The sequence below is a fragment of the Ambystoma mexicanum genome, chromosome 2p (genome assembly GCF_040938575.1).
Source record: "Ambystoma mexicanum isolate Mex_15411 chromosome 2p, UKY_AmexF1_1, whole genome shotgun sequence".
Classification (NCBI taxonomy): Eukaryota; Metazoa; Chordata; class Amphibia; order Caudata; family Ambystomatidae; genus Ambystoma; species Ambystoma mexicanum.
Genome location: NC_090923.1, coordinates 1,284,883,072 through 1,284,908,289, shown reverse-complemented (window position 1 = coordinate 1,284,908,289; position 25,218 = coordinate 1,284,883,072). Strand labels below are relative to the sequence as shown.

The following is a 25,218-nucleotide window of genomic DNA, read 5'->3' as shown; positions in this document are numbered from 1 at the left end:
CGCCATGGACCGACTGAACGGCCTCACACATGGTATCCTTGCCATCCTGGACCATAGCAAGAAAACCATCCCGTTCGTCCCTTTCGGGAATATGTTCAGCCGCTAAGGAAACACAGTTCCACAGAGTGTGCGTGAAACGTGACAAGGCACATACGGAGTTGGCAGCCTGAAGAGCCATACCCACTGAAGAAAACACTTTCTTCGCCAAACCATCAAAACGCTTGTCATCCCTATCAGGAGGAGGAGGGATAGAAAGCGCCTGCTTTGCTGGGGCCGTAGCCGCCTGCACCACCAAACTCTCCGGAGTGGGGTGTGTGGTCAAGTAGCAGGTGTCGCTACTGGCTGGGTGGTATTTTCACGGCAAAGACTGACCCACTGCCGGGAGACTCTCCGGAGCAGTCCAAGCCGCCGCCACCCTCCTCTGTAGAGTCATATGGAACGGCAGTACCGGGTCAGTTGGTGGACCTTGGTCGAGAATATCCGTGAGGTCATCCTGAAGAAAATCCCCTGGGGGAGCAGACCACCCCAAGTACTCGGTGACTCTTGACATAAAGCGCCGGTACGAGGAGTCGGCATTGGTGCCAGGCTCAGGCCTACAAAACTCCACCTCCGGAGAGGTGTCCAGACCACTGGCGTCATGCAGTGACTGACGCAGGTCCTCAATCTGATTATGTCCCGAGAGAATCTCATCTGGCACCATATCAGGAACCATGCCATCATCAGAGCCCTCATCCACCTCCGCAAATGTAATCAAGATGGTGGAAAGTGGGCACAGAATGGAGAACAAAGCCATGCTTGGCTTTGGCCAGAGCCTTTCTAGGGGGTTCCACTGTACCCCGGGGTACCCCCTTCGAAACAGCCTTGAAGGCGTCGAGGGCGTCGAGTGAAACGGCATTGACGTCGAGCGCGGCGCCGACAGCATCGACGGCTTCGACACAGGCCTTGAGGGTGGAGCCCCGAGCGTGTCCTTCGACTGCCTGGGCGCCGATGGCGTCGACGACTTCCTCAGAGGCGGAGCCTGGAGAGAGTCCGTCAACGACCTGGGCGCCACCGGCGTTGACGTCTTCTTCGAAGACTTCACAGGTGCACACGGGATCAAGCGCGTCGCGGACCGGGACCTGGAATGGGCATGACTAGAACGATTCCCCTTGTCCGAGCGGGATCTTTCCCGCGAATCGTGGCGACCACCCGAGCCCAAAGGCGTACGAGCGGTGTCTCTAGTACGGTCACGCCCGACCCCACTCAGAGGCGCGGACGGACCGGTGCCCTGCGATGCAAGAATCGCTAACATTTTCTTACCGAAGGAAGCCCATTCCTCCGGAGTTGCATGCTTAGTGGGATAAGCAACCCACCGACGGGCGGAGTCGTCGGACGAGGAAGGCGACCGATGACAGCGCTTCCGGGAGTGCCTCGAAGAGGCAGAGGAGTGGCGGGACCCACTCTGGGACCGAGACCCCTTAGACCTACGAGGACGATACGGAGAGTCGCCCCTCGAATCATCCGTCGAAAGCCCAGTGGACCTCGACTTCCGGGGCTTGGACACCTTACCGACCGACAGCTTCTTCTTACGCACCTGCAAGGCTTTGGACGTAAGCGACTGGCAGTCGACACAATCATCCGTGTCGTGGGCCTCCCCGAGGCACCAGAGTCAGGCGTCGTGCGAGTCCGTCACCGACATCTTGGACCCGCAGTCCCCACACTTCTTGAAGCCCGGATGCGGGGTGGAAGAAGAGGAAGACATCCCGATAAACTTCACAAACGAACAGATTCGAAGAACCAAAAGAACAGAAACTTCCAAAGAGTCGAGGCACGCCGAGATCTCCGAAGTGAACACGTTCGTGGAAAAAAACGAAGTGCGTCCTACTTATAAAATCCAGTGACGTCGGCTGTCGGAGGAGGTCCTCGAGGGCGGCGTATCGACGACATCGACGCAGGACTCAGAAAGATTTTCCGAAGCAGCACAGCTGTGGTGATTACTGTCATAGATATGGAATATGTCGGAGGACCCAATCCCCTCGAAAGAACAGACTTTAAGAAAGTCAAGAAGAGCAGGACAATTACGGACTAATGGTGAAGAAATTCTGCTGTACCAGGATTTAGCGCAGATAAAACTTCAAAAAAGAAGAGGAATGGGACGGTGGTGAGATTCTTAATCACACATCAGATTAGATACAAATGGACGTTCCTTTTAGATTATTGTTAACATGGGAAAGACGCCAGCATAGGGTCAAGATGTGCGAGGAGGGTGAACAGATCACCAATATGCAGGAGGAAGGAGATGGTGAACGAGAAGGACCACGTTGCAGCAAGAAAGGGTCCAGACTGCCGGGAGGATGGAAAACAGTCCCAAAGAAAGGTGGTCAGGAACACAAGACATGAGAATCCCAGTATATGGGGGCATACACAGGTATGAGGAAACAAAGACAACAAAGACAAATGAGGGGAGGTAAATCAGAAATGGGGAGAAGCTAGAGATACACACACGATTAGAAATAGATAACGGTCTGGTGGTGGGGAGGTCGGGGGGAGGAATTGGAATCTCGAATGGGGTTTAGGAGTCCCCATGACTAATACTCTGCGTATGATTTGAGGGCCAGGCACGGTGGACATGTCGTCCAAGCGGACATAGAAACCTGGTTTTTCCCTGGGGAGATGATGGGTGGGGGAGAGAAGAGGGGAGTTGGGAGTGTGCGTAAAAAGTTGAGGTAAGGGTATAGGGGGAAGGGAGGGGGAATCAATGGTGCAGATCTAGGAGTCAGAGGGCAGACAAGCAAGATCTAGTAATTCAAAAGAATGAAAACTTTGAAAGTACTCACATATAACGTAAGGGGCCTGAATACCCCTATCAAGAGGAAAAAGGTGGAAAGGTTGATATACTGATGTATCAAGGAATACACATAAGGAGGGCAGACAAGGGTCAACTGAAAATGAGACGGTATACTCAGATATATTAAGCCAATGCAGGGGAGAAAAAGGCGGGTGTGTTGATAGCGATAAGTGATAAGGTAGGGGCAAGAGTGGAAGGATCCTTGGCGGGTAAGGAGGGATGATAAGTCTTTATAAATCTTACACTAGTGAATCGGAAGCTAACGATAGCTTGGATATACGCAGCCAATACAGGACAGAATGGCTTCCTGAGGGGGGTCCTCTCAAGACTAGAAGGATTTGCTACAGGAGAAATTATACTGGTGGGAGATTTCAACGTGGCTTGGTACCCCAAAATAGATAGGACCATGCAGGCACACGCTGGGGCACAGGGCCCCTCCAAAGCACTTAAAAGAAAAATGGGGACGCTGGCACTACATGATGTATGGAGAGGAGTGAGAGGACAACAGTCGGGGTACATGTATTATTTGCATTTACACACCTCCTAGTCGAGGATCGACTACATGTGGGTATCGACAGAACTAGTGGCCAAGACACAGGAGGTAGAAGTGAGATCCATCTCCTTATCGGATCACGCCCTGGTGTGGGCAACGTTCACACTGGGTAACGTAGGAGGGGGACTATGGAAACAGAGATTCCCCAGGGAACTGCCACAGGACCCAGTAACAGCCGATACAATAGGGGACAAGATACAACAATATTTCAACAACGACGACACTGGAGACACACCACGGAAACAGTATGGGATGCATTTAAGGGTGTGACGAGGGGGAACTTAATAGCCCTAAAAGCAGAGCGGGAAAAACAAAGATGCAGGTGGGAGGAGGAATTGAAGAGAAATTGAAGGCGATACAAGGGGAAATGATACAGAACCCGACAAAGAGAAACCGACTAGCATTCTGACACATACAGGGTCAATTGGGGATATTTCAGAGCAGACTAGCAGAAAGATCTCTATTATATATAAAACACTGATATTATATACAGGCCAATAAGGCAGACAAGCTTTTAGCTAGACAATTGAAAGAAACGGGACCAGGAGAGCAATTATGAAACTACAAGATGGGCAGGGGCGGGAGAAGACGAGAGATGAGGATATGGGAGAGATATTGAGGGAATACTATTAGACATTATATACGTCCGGTCCGATGATACATCAAAGGAGAGGCGAGAGGAGTATTTTGATAAGCTAAGCCGCTCCTGGATTTTGGAGGAAGATAGAGTGAATCTGGAGGGGGATATATGAGAGGAAGAGGTGAGAAACGCGATCAAAAACCTGCCAAAAAATAAAGCTCTGGGCACCGATGGATATCCGGACTGCTTTTATAAAAAATACCAGGATATCTTAATACCCAGACTGAAAACTATTTAACACCTTTAAAGCGAGAGCGACAATAACCCAAATGATGGATGAGGCAAAATTGGTGGTGTTTGCAATGCTGGGCAAGGATCCGCTACCCCCAGGATCCTACCACCCGATTGCGTTGATCAACTTAGATGCCAAGTTATACACAAAGATACTTGCCGTCAGATTGACACAGTTACTGCCGACACTGATCAACCAGGATCAGTCGGGATTTATACCCACAAGGCAAACATTTGACAATACGCAAAGGGTGTGCCACCTTACAGAAAAGACAGAAAAGCATTGGATGCCGGTAGTGCTTGTGTCATTGGACGCGGAAAAGGCTTGATAGGGTGGAGTGGCCTCAATTATTTAGAACGATGGAACATACGGGGTTTGGGACAGGCTTTATACAAATGGTGAGGGCGAACTATCAGTACCCGACAATCCGGGTCACAGTAAATGGGAAGCTTTCTAAACCAGTGATTATGGGAAAGGATACAAAGCAAGGGTGCCCGCCTTCGCCTCTGTTGTATGAGATCTACTTGGAGCCGCTGCTGGCACAAATCTGAGCGGCGGATCATGTGAAGGGGATAGCAACAGCGGGAAAGGAACATAAAACAATAGCATTTGCAGATGAGATGTTAGTGGCCATATCAACCCCGGAATACTCACTACCAGCGCTTATGAAAGAATTGGATGAGTTTGGGATAATATCGGGATTAAAAATGAACAGACAAAAGTCAGAAATACTGAACCTAACTATGCAACTGGACACCCTGGATAGGCTGGCACAAGAAATTCAGTCAGAAAAGGCGGGAGTAGGGATAAAATACTTGGAGATCACACTGACGACCTCGCTCACCCAAATGTATGGGGCAAATCACCCACAACTATTGGAGAAAATTAAACAAGAGATGACAAAATTGAATACCTAAACTACGACGTGGTGGGGGCGAAAGATGGCAGTTAAAATGATCATACTCCAGAAATTGTTATGCCATTTTCAGGCGATGCCCATCAGAATCCCAAGGACCTTTTTTAGATCCTTAAACAAGATGGTAACGGCATACATATGGAAAGGCAAGACACCCAGGGTGTCAATGTCTACCCTGACGGCATCAAGTAACAGTGGAGGCCTGGCGTTTCCACATTTACGCAGATACTTTGATGCAACTCAGTTAAGGGTAGTGAAGGAATGGTTATCAGATAAACCACAGAGTATATGGGCGAGACAGGACAGGGCGGTAGCAGGATCCCAACTCTCAGGGCTATTGTGGCTGAAGAGACAGCATAGACATCTGAAGTGGTAGGGGTGGGGATCGAGACATGGGATATGGCGGTTAAGAGAGGAGCAATAACACTGAACCCCTCCCCATCCTACACAATGTTCGGGAACACAGTTTCAACCAGGGATGGAACCACAAGCATATGACAAATGGGAGGAGGTTGGATGCAGGACAATTGGGGACATGAACAAGGGGAATAACATTAGATAATTTGAGGAATGCAAGTAGGTCCTGGGGTTAACGGAACGTGAAAGATACAAATACAACCAACTGAAGCATTGGCTGATCACACCGATCATCGGCCACAAGACAGCCGACACCCTTCGAGACCTATATAACAACGAATACAGGGTCGAGGAAACTGGTCTCGCACATATATAGATATCTGAATAATCAGGAAGAAGTCACCCAGTGGAACTATATGAAGAAGTGGGAAAGGACATTAGGGGAAAATATAACAAGGAAACAGTGGGAATACACATGGGGTATCATCCCGAAGCTAACAAGATCAATACAGCAGAGGGAACTATGGCAAAAAATACACTACACACCCGAAAGACTCCACGCAATGTTCCCATCCTCACCGGAGAAGTGTTGGAGGGGCTGTGATTTGAGGGGGGACTGGAGACACATTTGTGGGAATGCCCGATATTACATTTTTAGGAAGGTGCGAAATGGGGGCGATGATACTGGGATTGATCCAGCCCATGGACTAAGTATGGATGTGCGAAATGTGGGAATCAGGAGCAGCGGAACCCCCACTGGCACAAAAAAGAGGTTTTATGACCCTGCTGATAGCCGTGTGGTTAGCAATAGCTCAACAGAAGTCTGCACCCACGATATACAAATGGCTCCAGAAAGTATGGAACTTTATTGCTCTAGAGTGGGTGACGTACAAACTGTAGGGGCAGCAAGAGGCTTTAAGAAAGATTGGGGACAGGTACTATATCCTACTTGCAGAGTGACAGTATGACCCAATGGTGCCTGCACAAAATAAGGATTTTGGATCTGCTTTGAGCATATGGCTATGAATATAGCGATTGGACTGCTGCAGCAGGAAGGGGGGGATGGAGAAAGGGAGGGAGGGGGGAATGTTAACATGTTATATTATGTAAGAAAATGAATAAAGAAATGTGTTTAAAAAGCTGAAAGATATGTGTAATGAAAAATGCCTTAGTAATAAAGGAAAGAAAGCTGAGTTAATCCAAGGTTTTGGATTCCATCTTCCAGAAAGCGAGGCAGATGATGATGATGATGTGGATGTTAATTTGATTGTTGATCCACCTCCAGAGCCCCCAACCTCAGCAATACCCATGTCTAACATGTCAGCAGAGCTGGTTCTTCAATTAGAAAAAATGAAAATACAGCTTGAATACAAAAGGCTGGAGGTACAGTCTGAAATGCAAAAAAAGGAATTGAGGAAGGAACTGCAACTTGAAGAGAAAGAGATGCAGCAGGTCTATGATATGAAAAAGTTGTCTCTCGACTCCCCTTCAGTTTCAGACTCTTCTATGTACGCACCTCAAGGTTCAGGAAGCCTTGTCTCCCCAAAGATTTGGTGACCGTGTATGATGCTAAAACTGATATTTTGGATTGGCTGCGTACACTTGGGTTTACATGCAAAGGTCTCTGTGAAAGTGAGTTTAGTTTGTTCCATGGGTAATGTATAGGCTCCCCCAGAGTGGTTGTGAAGGAGTTGAATGGTGCTGTCACAGAGGATTACCAGTTGGTAAAGTGTGCTCTCATAGCCAAGTTTGGGAAGACCCCTTCCCAATACCTGAAAAGGTTTAGGGACCACAAGAAAAAAGATGGAAGCTTGTGGGCCACTTGGGTGTGGGAAAGCTTGAAAAACTTAGATGGGTGGATTAAGGGCTCTAAGGTGAGCACTTATGATGGAATGAGATGTCTTGTCATTCTAGAAAGTATTTTCAGCACTTTGCTGACTCTAAGGAACATGACCCCAAAAGGTTAGCACTAGCTGCTGACTTGTGGGTGGACTACGGGGCTCCTCACAAGAAAGAGTATCGGAAGAAGCATAAGAAAGATGAGAGGCATCATTCCAAAATTCCCCCACCAAAAGCGGACCACACAAATCACACAAGTAAATATTGCCCAATACAACCTCATAGGGCTAGTGAAACCTCTGGACCCAAACAAGAGGGAGGTTACCAGAAACCCCCATTCCAGAAGTAATTTGGGAAATGTGTGGTTTGTGGGTCTGGTGACCATGCAGAAGGAGATCCCAGATGTAAGAGTAAACCTTCAGGGATCCCATCTGTCTCCTTAGCCTTTACAAATGACGTGGATATACCAATGACCGGTGCTAGCTTTCACACTCCAGCTGAAGAACCCATTGGTGTTCAAGCTAGAGTTTATTTAGTACCTCTGGGACTGTGGGAACAACAGAACATTGAAGTCTATAATTCCATTCCTGATAATACTAAAGAGTATTATAAAGACAATGTGCTTGTTAATGGTCAGGACACCCCTGCCATTAGAGACACTGAGGCCAGTATAACTGTGGTAGATGAAGGTTTCCTCCAACCGGTAGAAGTTGCTAAGGCTCCCAAAAGGCTTACCAAGTTAGCAGGAGGTCCAGTCCAAATGTGTCTAACACTGCCAGCTATCATTAAATGTAATGACACGAGTGTTAAAATCACTGTGAGTGTACAGTCTGAAGTGCCTGGTAGGGTACTTTTAGGCAATGACTTGAAGGCCCTTGGTCTAGTTTCCAGCACAACAAAGCCTCCTTCTAAGAAGAGAAGGGAGCTGACAAGAAAAGTAAGGGATGCAACCTTAAGAGACCGTCCAACTGAGACCAAGGGGAAACCCAGAGTCGCCAAAGGAAAGAAGGACCCCAAGCCCAAAACTTCCTCAAAGAAGAGAGTTTGTGTAGAAAAACTCAAGGTCACCCCACCACCAGCTGAGTTGGTGCCAGAAGAATCCCTAGAAGAACCATCTTCTGATCAGTCAGGGGTAGAGGAGATGCAACCCTGTATGGAAGATCTGGATCCTTGAGACCATCCTGAGCTGCAGGCTTTGCTTGCAGAAGGTCGACCCTCAAAGACAGACTTCAGTACGGGACATAGAGAGGATCCCTCTCTAGAACATCTGTGTCAGCAGGCAGCTTCCCAGAGTGAAGGGCAAGAACCTGGGAAGCATAGGCTTTACGTTCCGGATGGCCTCCTTTACAGTGAACCTATCGAATTCATTCCATGGGACCTCCGGAGACTGGTGCTACCCTAAGAATTGAGATCCAAATTCCTACAATTAGCACATGAAGTCCCCATGGCTGGTCATTTGAGTTAAAAAAGGAACACGGATAGGATATCATTGTACTTCTACTGGCCCAAGATGAGTGCAGGGGTTGAGAAACATTGTAGAGGTGCCACACTTGCCAGTTATCTGGTGAAAGTGGATCCAAGAATGTGACACCTGTAGTGCCTCTCCCAGTATTGGGAGTTCCTTTTGAGAGGGTGTAGATTGACATTGTTGGTCCCCTAGACCCTCCAACCCCTTCAGGCAACTGATTTATATTGGTTGTAGTTGACAATGCCACTAGATACCCTGAAGCTATTCCAATGTTGAACTGTTCTCCAACCCTTAAGCCAGTAAGGATTACTGACTATGTGCTAGGCCTCAGACAGAGGATGTCACAGATGATAACTGATGCTTCTAAGAACTTGGAAGCTGGTCAAGCTCTAGTCAAACAATGGCATGACCAGAAGGCTAACATGGTGGAGTTTACTCCAAACCAACAAGTTCTTATTATGGTTCCAGTAAAACAGGACCAATGGACAGAGCCCTTCAAGGTTGTAGGCAAACTTGGAGAGGTTAATTATTTGGTAGACTTGGGCAACCCCAGGGAGGCCCCTAGGGTCTTTCATACCAACCGCCTGAAGGCTTATGTTTACAGACCAGAGATAGGAGCTTTGCTCTTAGCTTCTGATCAAGAAGAGGCATGAGCCTCTCCCAGATCCTCTCAGGGGACACCCTTCAGACGAGTCTATAGAAGGAGTTAAACTCTCTTCTAATCTGATACTGCAGCAGCAAGAGGAATGCAAAAATGTGTTAAATCATTTTACCCCGGTGTTTTCACTTACACAAGGCTTGACTCTTGGGGCTGTGAGAAACCTGGGGGTGTTCCCACAAGCAGTCCCTGTGGATCCATTGCTCAGGTAGTGAGGGAAGGGGGATACCATGTCTCGCCTTCGGATGCTCTTGTCACAGTCCCTGAAGACCCCCTGCCAGGTGATCCTCCCTCACTGGTCCGTCCACAGGGTTGGGATCCAAGAACGATGGTAAACGGCTCTGGTGTTAGTCTGTTGTTTGTCACAGTGTAGGAAAGTGTTTGTGTTGGAAAATGGGGGGTGGAGATTCTAGATATCCTACAGGGTAGGATGGGGGAAAAGGTGTTACAGGGAAGGGGGTACTGCATCTTGCCCGTCAGCATCCCACTTCCACTCCCCGAAGACCCCTCATCCAGGTGATCCTCCCCCACTGGTCCACCCCCAGGAAGTGGATCCAATAGCAACGGCCATGTCTTGGCCACCTTGATGACAGACCTCCGGGGACTAGTAAGTGAGACACATTCAGGTTTTTCACACACTACATTGATGAGAGAGATGCCATCAGGTTTTTACTGGGAATACATTGTTGTTATGAGTATTTGTGTTCTTTGATTTTGGGCAGTGTGGCCAGACTCTGGGACCAGTTCAAGAGCTGTAAAAAATGTGTTATTGTTTGTTTATATTCAGAATTAAAAACTTTAAAAATGGCCTGATGGACAGATGTTTCGAGGGCACCCCCAGTTGTAGTGAAGGAACAAGTTACTTACCTGTAACTGTTGTTCTCCAGCATGGGTCTGGCATAGATTCACATGCTCATGAATATTCCCCGTCGTCAGGCCGGGAATCCTCGGTATAGAAAAAATCAGTATCAGTTTCGTTTCTGATCTGTCTTTCTCAGTAGTAACCAATCACTGGTCTCTGGGTCATACTGCCCCCAGCCAATGACTGCCCTCTCCCTAAGCCCCGCCCCTGGCAGCCATCCTCAGATTTGGTAGCACGTGAAGTGGCAGTATGACCAAGTGAAGAGCCGCAGAGTGGTAGGCGGGAGGGTTCGCATGTGAATCCATGCCAGACCCATGCTGGAGAACAACAGTTACAGGTAAGTAACTTGTTCCTTCTCCAGCATGAGGTCTGGCATGGATTCACATGCTCATGAATATAAGAATACATAGCAGTATACACATGCACAACCACGGGAGGTGGCACAAGGCTCAATATCAAGCAATACAACAACTCAACATTAAGCAACTCTTACCTCCTCACCAGGCTCACCTTAGGCGAACAGGTTGCGCAGCACTGCCTGGCCGACTCTGGACTCCTCCCTGGAATCCCGGTCGACGCAAAAGAATCTCGTGAAGGTGTGCGTCGACCTCCACGTAGCAGCCCTGCAGATGTCGAGCAGGGGCACACCAGACACGAACGCCGTAGTAGCAGCGATCGCTCTGGTTGAATGGACTCTCGGACGGCCGGGCAGGGGTCGGTTTGCCAACCGGTGACAGTGCATGATGCAGCCGGAGAGCCATCTGGAAATGGAAGTCTTCGAGAGAGCCTTGCCTTGATTCACAGGTCCAAAGTTCACAAACAGCTGTGATGTCTTCCGGAAACTCTTCGTGCGGTCCACGTAGAACTTCAGCGCTCTAGCTACATCTAGCGAGTGCAGAGTCCTCTCAGCCGGCGACAAAGGCGACGGGAAGAAAACTGGCAACACCAAGGGCTCGTTGAGGTGGAAGTCCGACGGCACCTTGGGCATGAAGGAGGGGTGCGTCCTCAGCACCACCCTCGTGTCGTGAAAAGTCAAGTATGGAGGCTTGCAAGACAGGGCCTGGATCTCTCCCACTCGTCGTGCAGAGGTGATGGCCACGAGGAATGCTTTCTTCCACGACAGAAACTTCAACGGCACTGAATGCATAGGCTCGAATGGGGCCCCCATGAGCCTAGTTGGTACCACGTTGAGCTCCCACGCCGGGGCAGGGGCCTTCACCGGCGAGAATGATCGGAACAGTCCTTTCATGAATTCCTTCACCAGACGATGAGACCACAAGGACGCCCGTCCTGTAGTTCTGGTGTAACGTGAGACGGCAGCCAGATGTACCTTGATGGAGGCGTGAGATAGGCCAGCCTTGGCCAAAGACAGTAGGTACGGCAATACTTGGGGGGCCATAATCCGCAGAGGGTTAATCTTCTGTGCTCGGCACCAGACAGAGAACCTCTTCCATTTGTGGCCGTAGCACTTGAGAGTTGAGGATGCCCTGGCCTTTGCAAGAACCTCTCTGCAGTCGTCCGGGATGTCATATCCTCCAAAATCTAGTGCTGCAGGAGCCAGGCCTGCAAGTTCAGCGACTCTGGTTCGTGATGAAGAATGGCGCCTCCTTCTCTGGAGAGAAGATCCGCGTCCGTCGGTAGCTTGACTGGCGTGGACGCTGACAAGTCCAGAAGGTCCGGGAACCAGATCTGCCTCGGCCACGCCGGTGCAACGAGGATCATCCTGCACCGGGACCTCTTGAGCTGGTTGACGAGCCGGAGTAGCAACGGCGGGAATGCATAAAGGAACAGGCCGTCCCAGGGGAACGAGAAAGCATCGCCCATGCTCCTCGGTTGGGGAAACCTGCTGGCGAACCTCCGGCACTTGGAGTTCGCCGCCGTCGCGAAGAGATCGATCTGGGGTTCGCCCCATCGTCGGAAGAGTCGGTCCACTTGATCCTGGCGCAGTTCCCACTCGTGGCACGAGCGCAGCTCCCTGCTGAGTGAGTCGGCGATGGTGTTTTTTATCCCTGCCAGATGAAAGGGTACCAGAAACATCCCTTGTGCGATGGCCCAAAGCCACAGATCCTGGGCTTCCTTGGACAGGGCAGGAGATCTGGTTCTGCCCTGCTTCCGAATGTAAAACATCGTGGTGGTGTTGTGGGTGAAGATCCTCACCACCTTGCCCTTGAGGGACGGAAGGAAGGACCTGAGGGCCCAGAACACTGCGCGGAGCTCCAAGATGTTGATGTGGAGAGTCTTCTCCTCCGAGCACCAAAGGCCTCTCGCGTGGAGGCCCCCGGTGAGTGCTCCCCAACCTTCCAGGGAGGCATCCGTCGTCACCGTCACCTGGTGGGCCGGGGCTAGGAAGCCTGTTCCCGCTGTCAGATGAGCGCGGACACCCCACCATCGTATCGCCGGACGGAACGTTTCGTCGAGCGAGATCCTGTCCTCGAAGCTGCCCGTCGTCAGGATCCAGTGGGCGTCGATGAGCGCGGGGCCTTTCGGAAATGGAAGGAAGGGGAGTGTAGGAGGATGCGTGACATGTTTATTGGGAAGGATATCAGCTCCTTCCTCGAATGTAAAAGGGATTTTGCCCTGGGGGAGGAGGAAAGATTGCGGTACTACCAACTACATCACTGGTTGATGCATCCAGAGAATAGAGGGGCGGCTACTAGAGACCCTACCAAATTCGAAAAATTCTTAATGTCTAATGATGGCTCAAAGGGCTTCATCTCGCAGCTGTATGGGATCCGGGAGGAGGCTAAACCGAAGCAACGTATGGCCTTGATGGGTAAATGGGAAAAGATACTGGGAAGATGAATAGAGAAGAAGGAATGGGGGAGGTTATGGAGAATAATCCCGAAAGTAGCAAGAGCATCCCAGACTCAGGAGGCTTGGTATAAACTTATATACGGCTAGCACTACACTCCAGCACGCTAACACAGGTTATATCCTGGGAAATCGAAGGACTGTTGGAGAGGGTGTGGAGCGGTAGGGACTGCTGAGCATATCTTGTGGGATTGCCACTGAATATTGCTTTTCTGGGGGGAAATTCGGAAAGCTCAACAACAGGCCTTTGGTCCAGGGGAGACCAGGCCCCACGAGCGGATCTTGCTGGGCATTTAGCACGAAGACATGGAATGTGTTTCACGCGCTAGGTAAAGAGCACAGGTGATGCTTATCCTGGCTGGTACGATGCTGATCGCCAAGAACTGGAAAAGCTCAACAGTCCCAACATTTCAGGACTGGCTCTGGAAGGTCTGGGAGATGGTTGCGGTGGAATGGGCAACGTATGCTATGAACAATGCATTACAGAGCTTTGCAAGCGAGTGGGGTAAGGTATTGGCCTTTCTTAGAGATGATTTTAGAATCGGGTGGCGCCCGCAGCGACTCAGACTGTTGGACCTTTGGTAAGCAAAGGGGGGGATCATCAACTCGCTGGAGGATTATGGAACACTGGGGTGTGGCCTGTTTGTTTTTCTGGGGGAGCTTCTGGGGGGGATTGTTGGGGGATGTTTATGTTTTAAAAATGCTAATAAAAAGATGTTTAAAAATATATACATCTGATTTCAGTTCAACAAAACAGTGCACAAGTTAACACTGATAATCTCCCAAAGTACTCCTTGTGTCCATGGTTTGGTTCCCTTTCCTTGGATCAATTCAGGAAGTCTTTTGCAAAGAGTTTAATTCAACAAAGGTCTATGCAGTTCAACACAAAATGTCTTTTCTATTCAATATGCCCTTCCACTTGTTAAAGGAAACGTCTCTCTCACAAAACACTTGTTCAAAATCAAAGTAACTGTTTCCTCCACAAAGTGGTTTTACCAGGATGTAAAGCAGATATAAGGATACCACAATATTATTCCAATGGAATACCTCTGTCAGGTCAGCACAGGAAAGCAAAAGTATTTTTGTTATACCACAGTTTGTCAAGATGATAACGTTAACAGTTTCTTTCCACAACACCTATTTGCCACAACCACACCTCTACAAAACAACTGTTTCTTTGCTGCTTTACTCGCCTACCAGGAAGAAAAAAACTCCTACAACTATAATGGAGAAATTACTTACTGCAATGATCTTCCTATGGATTCCTCTCCCGCAGATTCCTCATCTTGATAAATATCCATCAACCAGCTTTGCTGCTCAGAAACATTTTTGCCAGGGGGCGTAGTGGACCTCAACTCGTCCGTCGATCCTCGATCCGTCTTGTCCAGCTCTCGATCATCGGCTCCGAAAGTGACATCAGTTGTCGTATATATAGCCCATCACTATGGCCCTTTTCTTCACCCTGCGCCTGAACGCTGAATAAGGAAAAACCACAGGAGGAGGCTAATCAGCAGGTAAAAACTTAACAAGGATACATCCCAACATAATGATCCCATAAACGATGATAGAAACAATTTCCCTTTTTTCTTTTTTAGAATAAGACAGAAGCAGTTATCTAAGAGCCATCACCAGATGCCTTCTCGTTTGGACAGAAGCAACAAGGCTTAGAACTTGGAGCGGGGCTGGATCGGAGGGTCGATGAGGAATTTGCGGGAGAAGAATCCATAGAAAGATCATTACGGTGAGTAATTTCTCCTTCAATGGATTGCTTTTCTCCTGCAGATTCCTCATCTTGATAGACTCCCCAAGCAGTTAGGAGGGCAAAACATTTTAAACAAGTATATTCTGTAGAACCGCCCTACCAAACCATGAATCAGCTCACCGTGCCACATCCAATGCATAGTGCTGGGTAAATGTATGTAAGGAAGACCATGTGGCTACCCGACATATGTCTCTAACAGGAACCCCTCGTTGGAGGGCAGTAGAGGCCGAAACCCCTCTGGTTGAGTGGGCCCTGATGCCCGCTGGAAGCTCCTGCTTGCCGATTGATAAAACTCTGAATTGCGCAAAACAATCCAACGTGACAGTTTGTTTTGTTATGGCAAGACCTTTTCGAGACAAGGAATGGGCCACGAACAACTGATCTGATCTCTGAAACTCAGATGTGTGAGCAACATAGAAGCTCAACGCTCTATTCGGGTCAAGGTGGTGAGACCGCTCTTCCTCTTTCGAGGTATGTAGAGGAGGATAAAAGACAGGCAAGTCGATAGACTGGGACAGGTGAAACTCTGAAGTCACTGAGGAAGGAACCGAGGCCTGACACTTAGAGACTTTTTCACAAAAGAACTTTAGAAAAGGAGGTTTACAGCACAAAGACTGCAGCTCGCTAACCCTCCTGGCAGATGGGATTGCCACTAAAAAAAGGCTGTGTTATGGGATAACAGCCGTAAAGAACATGAGGGCATAGGCTCAAACGGATCCGCCATCAAGTAAATCAAAACCAGCTTAAGATCCCAATCTGGGGCAACAAAAGGGGTTGGGGGAAACTTATTGAGAAGACCCTTCAGGAATTGGGCCATGAGCGGAATAGTAAACACGGAACCTTGTTCTGGGGACCTCTTGAACACAGACAGGGCCGCCAAGTAACGTTTGAGTGTGTTAACATGAAGGCCTGACAAGGCCAGTGACAGAAGGAACTCCATCACTGTAGTGGTGGGGCAAGAGATAGTGTCGGTCTCGCATTCCCTGTACCGCGCCTCAAATCTTCTCCACCTGCACGCATACTGAGATCTTGTTGAAGGTCTGCATGCAGCCAGCAACACCTGAAGTACTTCCTCTAAGAGGTCCCAGTCATCAAACTTCATCCTCTCAAGAACCACGCATGTAGGTTGAGGGAATCTGGGGTCGGGTAGAGTACTCGACCATCTGACTGGGTCATGAGATCCGGACGGTGAGGCAACCGGTGAGGCAGGCAGATGGTCAGATCCAAGAGATTGGAGTACCACGTTCTCCTCGCCCAATCCAGGGCAATCAAGATCATGGTTGCTCGAATCTCTTCAACCTCCTGAGAACCCATGGAATGACGGGAATCGGAGGGAAGACATAGTGGAGAGGGAACATCCAATCCACCAGAAACACGTCCCCCAGTGCACCGCTCGCTGGGAATTCCCTTGAGCAAAACTGTTCGCACCTCCTGTTGGACTCTGTGGCGAACAGATCCACTGCTGGGGTACCCCAGAGAGCGAAGACCTCCACTAGGACTTCCTGGCACACTTTCCACTCATGTGAGTCTGTGCTCTGCCTGCTCAGAACATCCAACAAGGTGTTCTCCGTACCTGCATGATAAACTGCCGAGACCGAGATTTGGTTCTCTCGTAACCAGAACCATAGCTGTATTGCCCCTGTGCATGGGGGGTGGGAGTGCACACCACCCTGCTTGTTGAGGTAGTGCATGGCCACTGGGTTGTATGTCAGGACGAGGACATCCTTCCCTCTGAGAGACGGGGCAAAGGCCCTCATGGCTAACCTGCTGGCCCGCAACTCCAGCCTGTTGATGTGCCACCTGGCTTCTGATGGAGAGCAGAGGCCGCTCACCTATAAATCCTCGCAGTGAGTGCCCCAACCCTTCAGAGATGCATCTGTTACCAGTTGGGCCTGAGGCCAGGGACGCCAGAAGAGTTTGCCCGCCATGAGACTGCTGCGTGTTCTCCACCTGCTGAGCGGACTACCTGGCTGGACACAGAGTTCATCCCAGATACTGAGACCACTGGTACCTCAGTAGCCACTGAAGGGGTCTCATGCGCAGCCTGGCCTCTAGCAGTAGAAAAATACAAGAGGCCACAAGACCCAAAAGGCGAAGGAAAGAAGCCGCTGGCAGGGTGGTGTCGTTCTGAAAGAAATGCACCATCTGGGCTATATTGTTAACTATCTTCGGGAGGGAAAGTCTTCCCTACCCGCGTGTCTAGGACTGCTTCAATGAACTGGAGCCGCTGAACTGGTGTCAAATGGGACTTCTTCAAGTTGAGGGAGAAGCTCAGCCTGTGCAGTAGTAGGCAGGTGTCCTCCAAGTGAGACAAAACTTGCCCCTGCTGACTTCCCCCGGATCAGCTAGTCGCCCTGGCACGGGAATACGTGTACCCCAGATCTCCTGACGTGAGGCGCAACTACTGCCATGAGCTTGGTGAAGAGCCTTGGAGTGGAGGTCAACCCAAAAGGCAGCATCTTGAATTGATAGTGCTTGTCCCCCATGAGGAACCTTAGGAACTTCCTGTGCTTTTGGTGTATTGGCACATGGAAATAAGCGTCCTGCAGGTTTATCGACAACAGCCAGTCCTAAAACTTGAGAGAATGGAGAATTTCTCTCAACTTCACCATCCAGAATTTGTCTTTCTTCAGAACGCCTCCCTTCTTGGGTACTAGGACATACCGGGAATACCAGCCCGATCCTCTCTGTTCAGGAGGTAGCACTTCCACGGCACCCTACTACAACAGGGCTCTCAGTTCTTCCTGGAGCTCCTGTCCCGGTTGGATTGAGGGAGGTGGTGTCTGTTCGGTGGTCTCTTTAGAAAGGGCAAACAATAACCGCACCGAATCAATTGCAGGGACCAGGCGTCGGTGGTTATCTCCTGCCACTGGGGACGATGCCCTGGCAACCATCCATCAATCGGGCATCGTGTGAGGGGGAAATCAAAGCGGCTTTAATGGCACGGGCGTCCCCGCCACTTTTGCGGCTTGTTGGCCTCTGGAGGACCCTCTGCCCCTTCCTGGCTTGTGGGAGCTGCGCCTTCCTGCCATAAGGTACGCAACACCTATAACCCGGCCTCGGGCGGCTGCACCTCGAGGACCAGGGATTTAGCAGCCAATTTGGATTCTTTAAACTTTTCCAAGGATTCGTCTGACCGAAAAGCATGTCTCCCCCAAAGGGCATGTCCAGCAACATGTTCTGAACATTCGGGGGGAAGCCAGATGTTTTCAGGTAGGCCTGCCGTCTCATTACCACAGCTGAACCTATTGATCAGCCAACACGGTCCGCTACATCCAGGCACGTTTTCAATGACTACTTGGCTACCTCCATTCCATCCTCCACAAGCTGTAAATATCCATCCCACCTGTCACCCTCACGGGTGTATTCAGCAGCATGTTCCACAGATTTCCATCAGCCGAAGGAATATTTTGTGAATCCACAGGCAATGTTTGTGGATTTGAGCGCAATACTGCCAGAGGTGAACACCTTCCTGGCTAATGCATCTGTTTTCTTCCCTTCTTTGTCCGTAGGCAGATTGGAAGTGGATGCCGCTGGTCTGGTGGAAATGGTGGCAGCTTGTATAACCAGCCCTTCTGGAGAAAGGGTGTGGGGCGAAGAAAGAAGGGTTACCTCTTGCCGGTTTATAATTCCCTATGAAATTGGCATTTACATTGGGAATAGTACAAAGGTGCTGCCATAAGGAGGCTAAAGGGTCCACAATGGCTGGGTTAAATAGCATGTTATGCTCAACTGTGGGCTCTCATCCAGGATATCAGTGAGCTCATACCCTGGGAGAGATGTGGTAGACACCTTTAACCCAAGGGTGTCAACAACCCTGTCAACCAGAGCCTTAGCTTGACATTGGCATGAGTATAGGGTTGGTTATGTTGCAATTCTAGGTCTGGAGAAGGTTTTTTCGACATCGATAGCATCGCCGGCTTGGGGTCGGGAGCACTGAGCGCCGCTTTTGCCTCCAAAGTGCTGGTTGGGCGCCAGAGCCGCATTTACAATAGCTTGCCTTTTAAACATTTCGAGGATAGAAGTTTTAAAACTTGCCCACTCTTCCCGAGTGGTCGACCCCGCTGAGGGCTTACCTCGTTCCGTCGACAAGCTGGATTCATGTCGATGGAGGAGGTGCCACTTCTTCTTCCGTGAGGAAGACGATGAGGAATGGCTCTTGGAATGGGATCTTTTCTTGGTCTTATTGCAATGTCATTCCTTTCCCTTGTCGGGGGTGGGCTCCTCAGTCTCAGCCTCTGAAGACCGGAAGAGCGACAGCGCCAGAGACTTGCTGCACGGTCGGCCCAAGGCCAGTTTCTCGGCCCCCTCAAATATGGAATTCAGCTGCATTTTTGCACACGAAGCGCAGGCCTCTGTGTCATGACTAAAACTTAGATACCACAGACAGACATCACAGGGTCAGTCACATACATTTTGGACTCGCAATCGCTGCATTGCTTGAACCCCGAAACCCTTTGAGGCGACATTGCGTCAAGGCTTTTGAAGGAAAAAGTACAAATTGTACAAATAAACATTAGAAAACTCGAGTCGTGTTTTCAATGCAGCGTTCGAGCGCACGGAAAAAAGGAACTGAAGCATGGGGCGTAGTGACGTGCTATATATACGATGCATGACGTCACTTCCGGAGCCGGACAAGACAGATCGACTATGTACGGCGGAGTTGAGGTCCATTACGCCCCCTGGCAAAAAGTTTCCGAGTAGCAGAGCTGGCTGATGGATAAAAGCAATCCATTGAATGGTCTTTTCTACTAGTGGCCATATTTGTTCCATGGTTCTCCACACCATTATCCCATGCAAGGAGAATTGAACAATGGCTGCCTGTCTTTATAGTCTCTTGACTCTTGGCAATGTGTGTTATAGGTTTCCCCAAACTGGCATCTCAAGAAAGGAGTGTTAGGTAAGATTAATATATTTGTGATACATCTTCCTGACCTGTGTCAACCCCAGAACATTTTGCTTGGACTTAGGGATTATTTCTCCTTGTCCCTAGGTGAGTGGTAATCTTTTTCCCCTCTCACCTAGCCTTTTTATGGGTGACCTTTTTATGTCTCTCCATAGTGTATGGGTGGAGTTATAGTTTCCTATAACTTTTGGCCTTTGGCTGGGTTGCCCCTTTGGGCTTCCCGGTTAATTTCTCTTTAATGTATTTGGGTGAACTACTGTTCCCAAGGGGTAAAGAAGGATTTTCATCCTCTTTACATTTTAATAAAGTGAGCCAGCACAGCCCACCTTATGTGGAGTGCAGGGGCAATACAATGTATCCCCTTTCTTACTTACCTGTAGCAGTTATGTTACAATTGCAAGTTTACTTGAATGGCTTGTCGCAATGTTTTTACCTTAGTGCCTTTTTAGTCTTCTTATTCGCAGGCTGTTAATTCAGCCTCGGTAATGCACAGAAGGGCCAACATTCTGCTAAAATGGCGGGTTCCTTCTTTTTGCCATTTTTAAGTATCCTTGTTGTTTCTGAGGTCTTCCCTTGTCATTCTAGGCGGGAACGACCTCAGTGGAAGTTTCGTCTTCGGCGGGAATCCTTTGTATTCTCTGCCCATGCTCCAGAGTGTCTGAGAAGGCAGGAAGCGAGGGAGGAGTCCAAACCTCTGCAGTCCTTTGTCTTTCACCTTACCTGAAAGGAACCAACTCCCAATGGGGGGCTGGCTGTCCTTATTGGATAGCCAGACGGCCCTTTTCTGTAAACTGCAGGGAGAGATGGCAGAAGTTGTGCTGTAGTTCCTGATAAAAACTCCGAACCTGGAAGCTGCTGACAAGTCGACCACTGAAGCTAAAACCAAATAGGAAGATGACGAAAAGACGTCTGTAGCTGTGTAACGGGAGCCTGATGCAACCCTTCCTGTCCATCGCCCTCAGGGTTCCGAATGCGACAACTCCTACCCACTAGTCTCAAGAAGACCCGCATTTTGAGCTATTCCATGATGTGCTGCGGCCTTGCTGAGCTACAAACCGCCAATACCCTGGGACCTCAAGCCTGAGTTCGGTGCATGGTCTTCCAAAGTCTGAATCCATCCGAAACTTTGGTGGACTCCTGCTGGACCACCAGAGACACAATTCAAATCCCTAAAGTCCCCTCACCAGACTGCAAGACCGAGAGAGTGAAGAGAATCTGACCAGCAATATTCTTTCTTCACCTGTCTGCTTTAAAAAGGTGCCAAATCCAAAGAGCTGCGAGAATCTGTGAAAAAACATTTGCTGGAAGTCTTCTTTGACACTGTCCAGCATGTTACACAGCAGGTATGGGCAAGCAGAAGTGGCATTTTGTACATTTATCCAGGCACGGGATGAAGGGACAGAGACTGGAGCCCTCTCATCTCCCTTACCCCACCTCTGGTGCAGGACTGGCTCTGGCAATTTCCCTGAAAAGGTATCCAGCCCAGGTTTACACGGTTCCCCCCGCCCCATTTAACAGGGTCAGTTCCCTGGCCCTATGAGACTTCAGTGTATAAAATACACAGAGCAGTGTGAAATGTCCCGGCAATATTGTTTAAAGGAGACATATTCATACATTGCGTTACTTAATTTCAGTGCATCAAAGAGAAGCAAATAAACAATTCAAATGTGCAGCATGTTAAAAGACTGTTTTACTATCATCTTTCAACATGCTTCAAGGGCATCAATCAGCATCTTAAATCACTTTGCAGGCAGAGCTCTCTACATTAAAAGGGACAGGCATGTGTGCCAATAAAAGGCATCAGTGGAAACTGGAGCTCTGATAAAAAGGTTCAGTGGTAGCCAGAGTGGGTGAAACCATAGAAAATCTGTTTTAGGGTTAATCATCATTCTAAACATATTTGAATAGCAGAAAGCCACAAGAAGTTATTTTTCTCTTGCAACCAATCTTAGGAGGAAAACTACTTTGGAACAGTCTTAAAATCAGCACAAAGCATGCACAATTCTGTGGTAAAATATTACACTTCACACAGATTTGTATGGCTTCATTAATACATGGTACTGTGTGCGCACACACACAAACACACACATAAACAAACACACACACACAGCTTCCAATACTCACCAATTTAAAGCTGCAGACATAAAACATAAAGTACTGCACGTGGCAGGAAGCATGGGTTGGTAGAATGAGCTTGTCGAAGACTATTAAGAGATCACGATACAAATCTTTTGTTCTGTCAAGATTGAGCTCACCTAAAAATAAAATGACCGATATTTTTCATCAACCAAATGCGGAATGATTATATTCCTATTTTCAAAGCACACTCTACTTACCTGGAATATCAGGATTTTTGTTTTTTCATTTTATCCATCACTGTAACAAAATAACAAATGAAATCCTCATTTGGAGGCAGGGGCGAAAGTCCCAGGCCTGCAGCTATTCAAGACAAGGTGATTGTAGAAGGAAGAGTGAGTTGCAGGAGAGTTAGGAGATTGAAGGGGGAGGGAGACCTACTCATAGAAGTTAGATTGTAATGGAAACGTAGCGAATTGTAACCTTAGAATCACGTGTGTAGCAAAATCCCACTTTAGAAGGTAGACGCTATTTTGAAATTGAGGACTAGTGCTATGGCTATGCTAGTATGCTTACAGTTAGTCCATAGGGTTCGAAGGGTGTGCGTGCGTTCTTCACTCGCCGCCCCAGGCAGCTCCGCCAACGGTTAATTTCCTGAACACACACACAGTCTGTTAGGTAAAATTTTTATAGCAATGATAAATGTTCATGATCTTTGTCGACCCCAGAACGTTTTGCTTTTACTGGTGGAGTATTTTTCCTTATACCTCCAAGTGGGAACCTTTTCCCACACTCACAGAATCTTTTACTCTTTTTATGGGTATAATTTTTAGGACTCTCCATAGTAATTATAATAGTTTATTTATACAGCGCTTATACACAAGTGGAATGCTTCAAAGCGCTTCAATGCAGGAAGCGAGCAAGGGAATTTAGCGATCATTCTTAGGGCTTGAAGTCTCCGAATGATGTAACAAAAGCTATTGTGCGTACTAGGCGTGACAGCAATTCCTCTAGTGCAAGTGCATGAAGTGTTACAGTCGTGGCCAGGCTAGGAGAGGAGACAAAAAGAGGGGCGAGGGGGGCAGGGTGTTAGGTAAGAATTGGTGTAGTCACACTGGGTGAGACTACACAACACGTTTCCGCTTGGTATTAGGTAACCCATCTTTTGGTTTAGATCTGTACTACACATGTTGGTAGTGTGACTGAGCAGCCAGGCCACTCTCAAGAGGGGTAAATGTGAGCTGTAGAGCTGTACAATTAAAATCCGTAAATACAAGCAGCCAAGTAACACTAACACTCAAGGTTTCAGTTATAAACATTTATTTATTTAACGTCGGTTGAAATAAGCATTCTTTTTAAAGGCAATTCGTTGTAAAAATTCAAATACACTTTAACATTACTTTTCAGAGTCAAATAAAGCCAGTGGATACTCTTTGGATATGCGTCATACACTACTCCTACACCCCGAGGTGACTTCCATGATAAGGATAGTATTTGCATTTATATGTCACACCAATACACTTTTGTAGACTCTGAAAGGGTTAGGGAAGTAAAAAGGTTAGAACAATTTCTCATTAATTGTGAGGGCAACTGAATCCTCCAATGAAGTATAGATAAGCCTTTCCCAGCAGTGCCAGTATACAACAAGCTACCACCTTTGAGGGACAAACAGTACCAAAATCAAGGGATTTTTAGGGAGCCAGGACAGCCAAAGTAATTTGGAACAGTCTATGGATCTGATGCACTTCTTGGATACAAAGTCTTGCACAAAGTTGGAGAGTTCAGGAAAATCACTTGTCGGGTCACAAGCTGTTAAGCCTGTGAGAAGAGAGTTGAAACCAGCTCGAAAAGGTAAGGCAAGGCAATTCGCAAGTGAGAAAAGCACGGCTACAAGCAATAAGGCAAGTACCCCAAGCCTAAACAGTACTCTGGTTAGAAGAGTGGTCCAGCTGGATTCCGTCTTGCTACAGTGGTGCAGACCCTGATTCCTGAGCCTCAGTTGTGGGGACAAGTGGGAGGACGTCTGGAGGGCACCTGCGGCAGCACTCAGGAGGTTGTCGGCAGCTACTAGCTCTTTTCTGTTGAGCGTCACTTTGTGGTTTCAGCGCTTAGCAAATCTCACAGATGTGGTTATCGGACACCGGTTGGACTTCCTTCACTCCCTCGTTCCTGCACTCTGGTGAGGGGACTCTGGATCTGGAGGTCCTGCTTCTGGAGGGTCCCTAGGAGGGTCCTGGAGCTTCTAGCTGGATTTGTTCCACAGCAGACGTTGCACTTGGCTATGGACACTGAGCCCGGGCATTGGGTTCTTGCAGCAACGTAGAGGCACAGCAAGTCGGAAGTGGTGGTCCAGTGGAGTTCATCTCTGGGTTAGTTGGTCCCTCTAACCCAAGGGGACAAGTCGTTCCGTCCGGAGCTTCTCTGTCGAGGTGAAAAAGGAGTTCAGCAGAGCAGCAGGGCTTCGGCGGGCAATTCAAAGGTCCAGAAGTTTGCAGCAAGCTTTGTTCACTGTTTCTTCGTCAAGTGTTTCTCCCAGTGGTCGATTCTGCTTGTATACCCAAAACCCTTGCCTTTTAAGTAGGTTTCTCCCATTCATGCACAGCCTCAGCTGTCACTCACACAGCCAGCCAATCAGAACTAGTTCCATTCAGGCATTCCTAGAGACAAAGGACAGGCGAGTTTTGGGACCCCCCCCTCACATCCTGTCCTTTCAGACACTCTGGAGCCGAGGGCGGGCTTCAGGGCTGAAGCCCGCCAAAGGCAGACAAACAAAGGGCCCAAACCTGTCTCAATGCACAGAGTAAAACCCAAGAAAGACCTCACAAACAGAAAATGGCAAAAAAGAAGACAGGGCCATTTTGACAAAATAGTCACCCATGGGTGCTGTACTGCAGCTGAGGGTTCAGCCTGCGATAGAAAAGCACAATGGTAGGAAAAAATTAACCACTGCCAAAAGCCATTTAAAGTAGTGAGGGTAACATAAAAATGTTACATGAGAATGTAGGATAAGGGGCTACTAAGTAACCCCCCAGAACTCAACATAAGAGTGGTGTGTGCTGGACCTACAAAGAGAAAAGGTCAGTAAAATCAATTTCACTTTACTATTCTTGGGAACTGTAGTTCACACAAGAAAAGGTATTTAAACCTCAAGAGAAATCCAAAGGAATTCTCAGTGACACTGCACTGAAGGTGCTGTATGTCACCATACAAAAAGCAGATGCCTATGTAGTTTATCAGACTCCAAAAACAGCGAAAACACAAAATCCAAATCAGGAAAAAACACATGAGAAAGTGAGAAAAAGGTGCCACTC

General features: G+C 48.5%; 1 protein-coding gene across 3 annotated transcripts in view; it reads right to left on the bottom strand.

Annotated features, from left to right (window-relative positions):
* Positions 1-25,218, bottom strand: part of RRN3 (RRN3 homolog, RNA polymerase I transcription factor) — a 1,004,740-nt gene that overhangs the window by 451,066 nt on the left and 528,456 nt on the right. For all 3 annotated transcript variants that reach the window (XM_069645599.1, XM_069645600.1, XM_069645598.1), the window contains exon 12: positions 21,956-22,086. In XM_069645599.1, the coding sequence (XP_069501700.1) occupies positions 21,956-22,086 (131 nt within the window). The remainder of the gene's footprint in view (positions 1-21,955; positions 22,087-25,218) is intronic.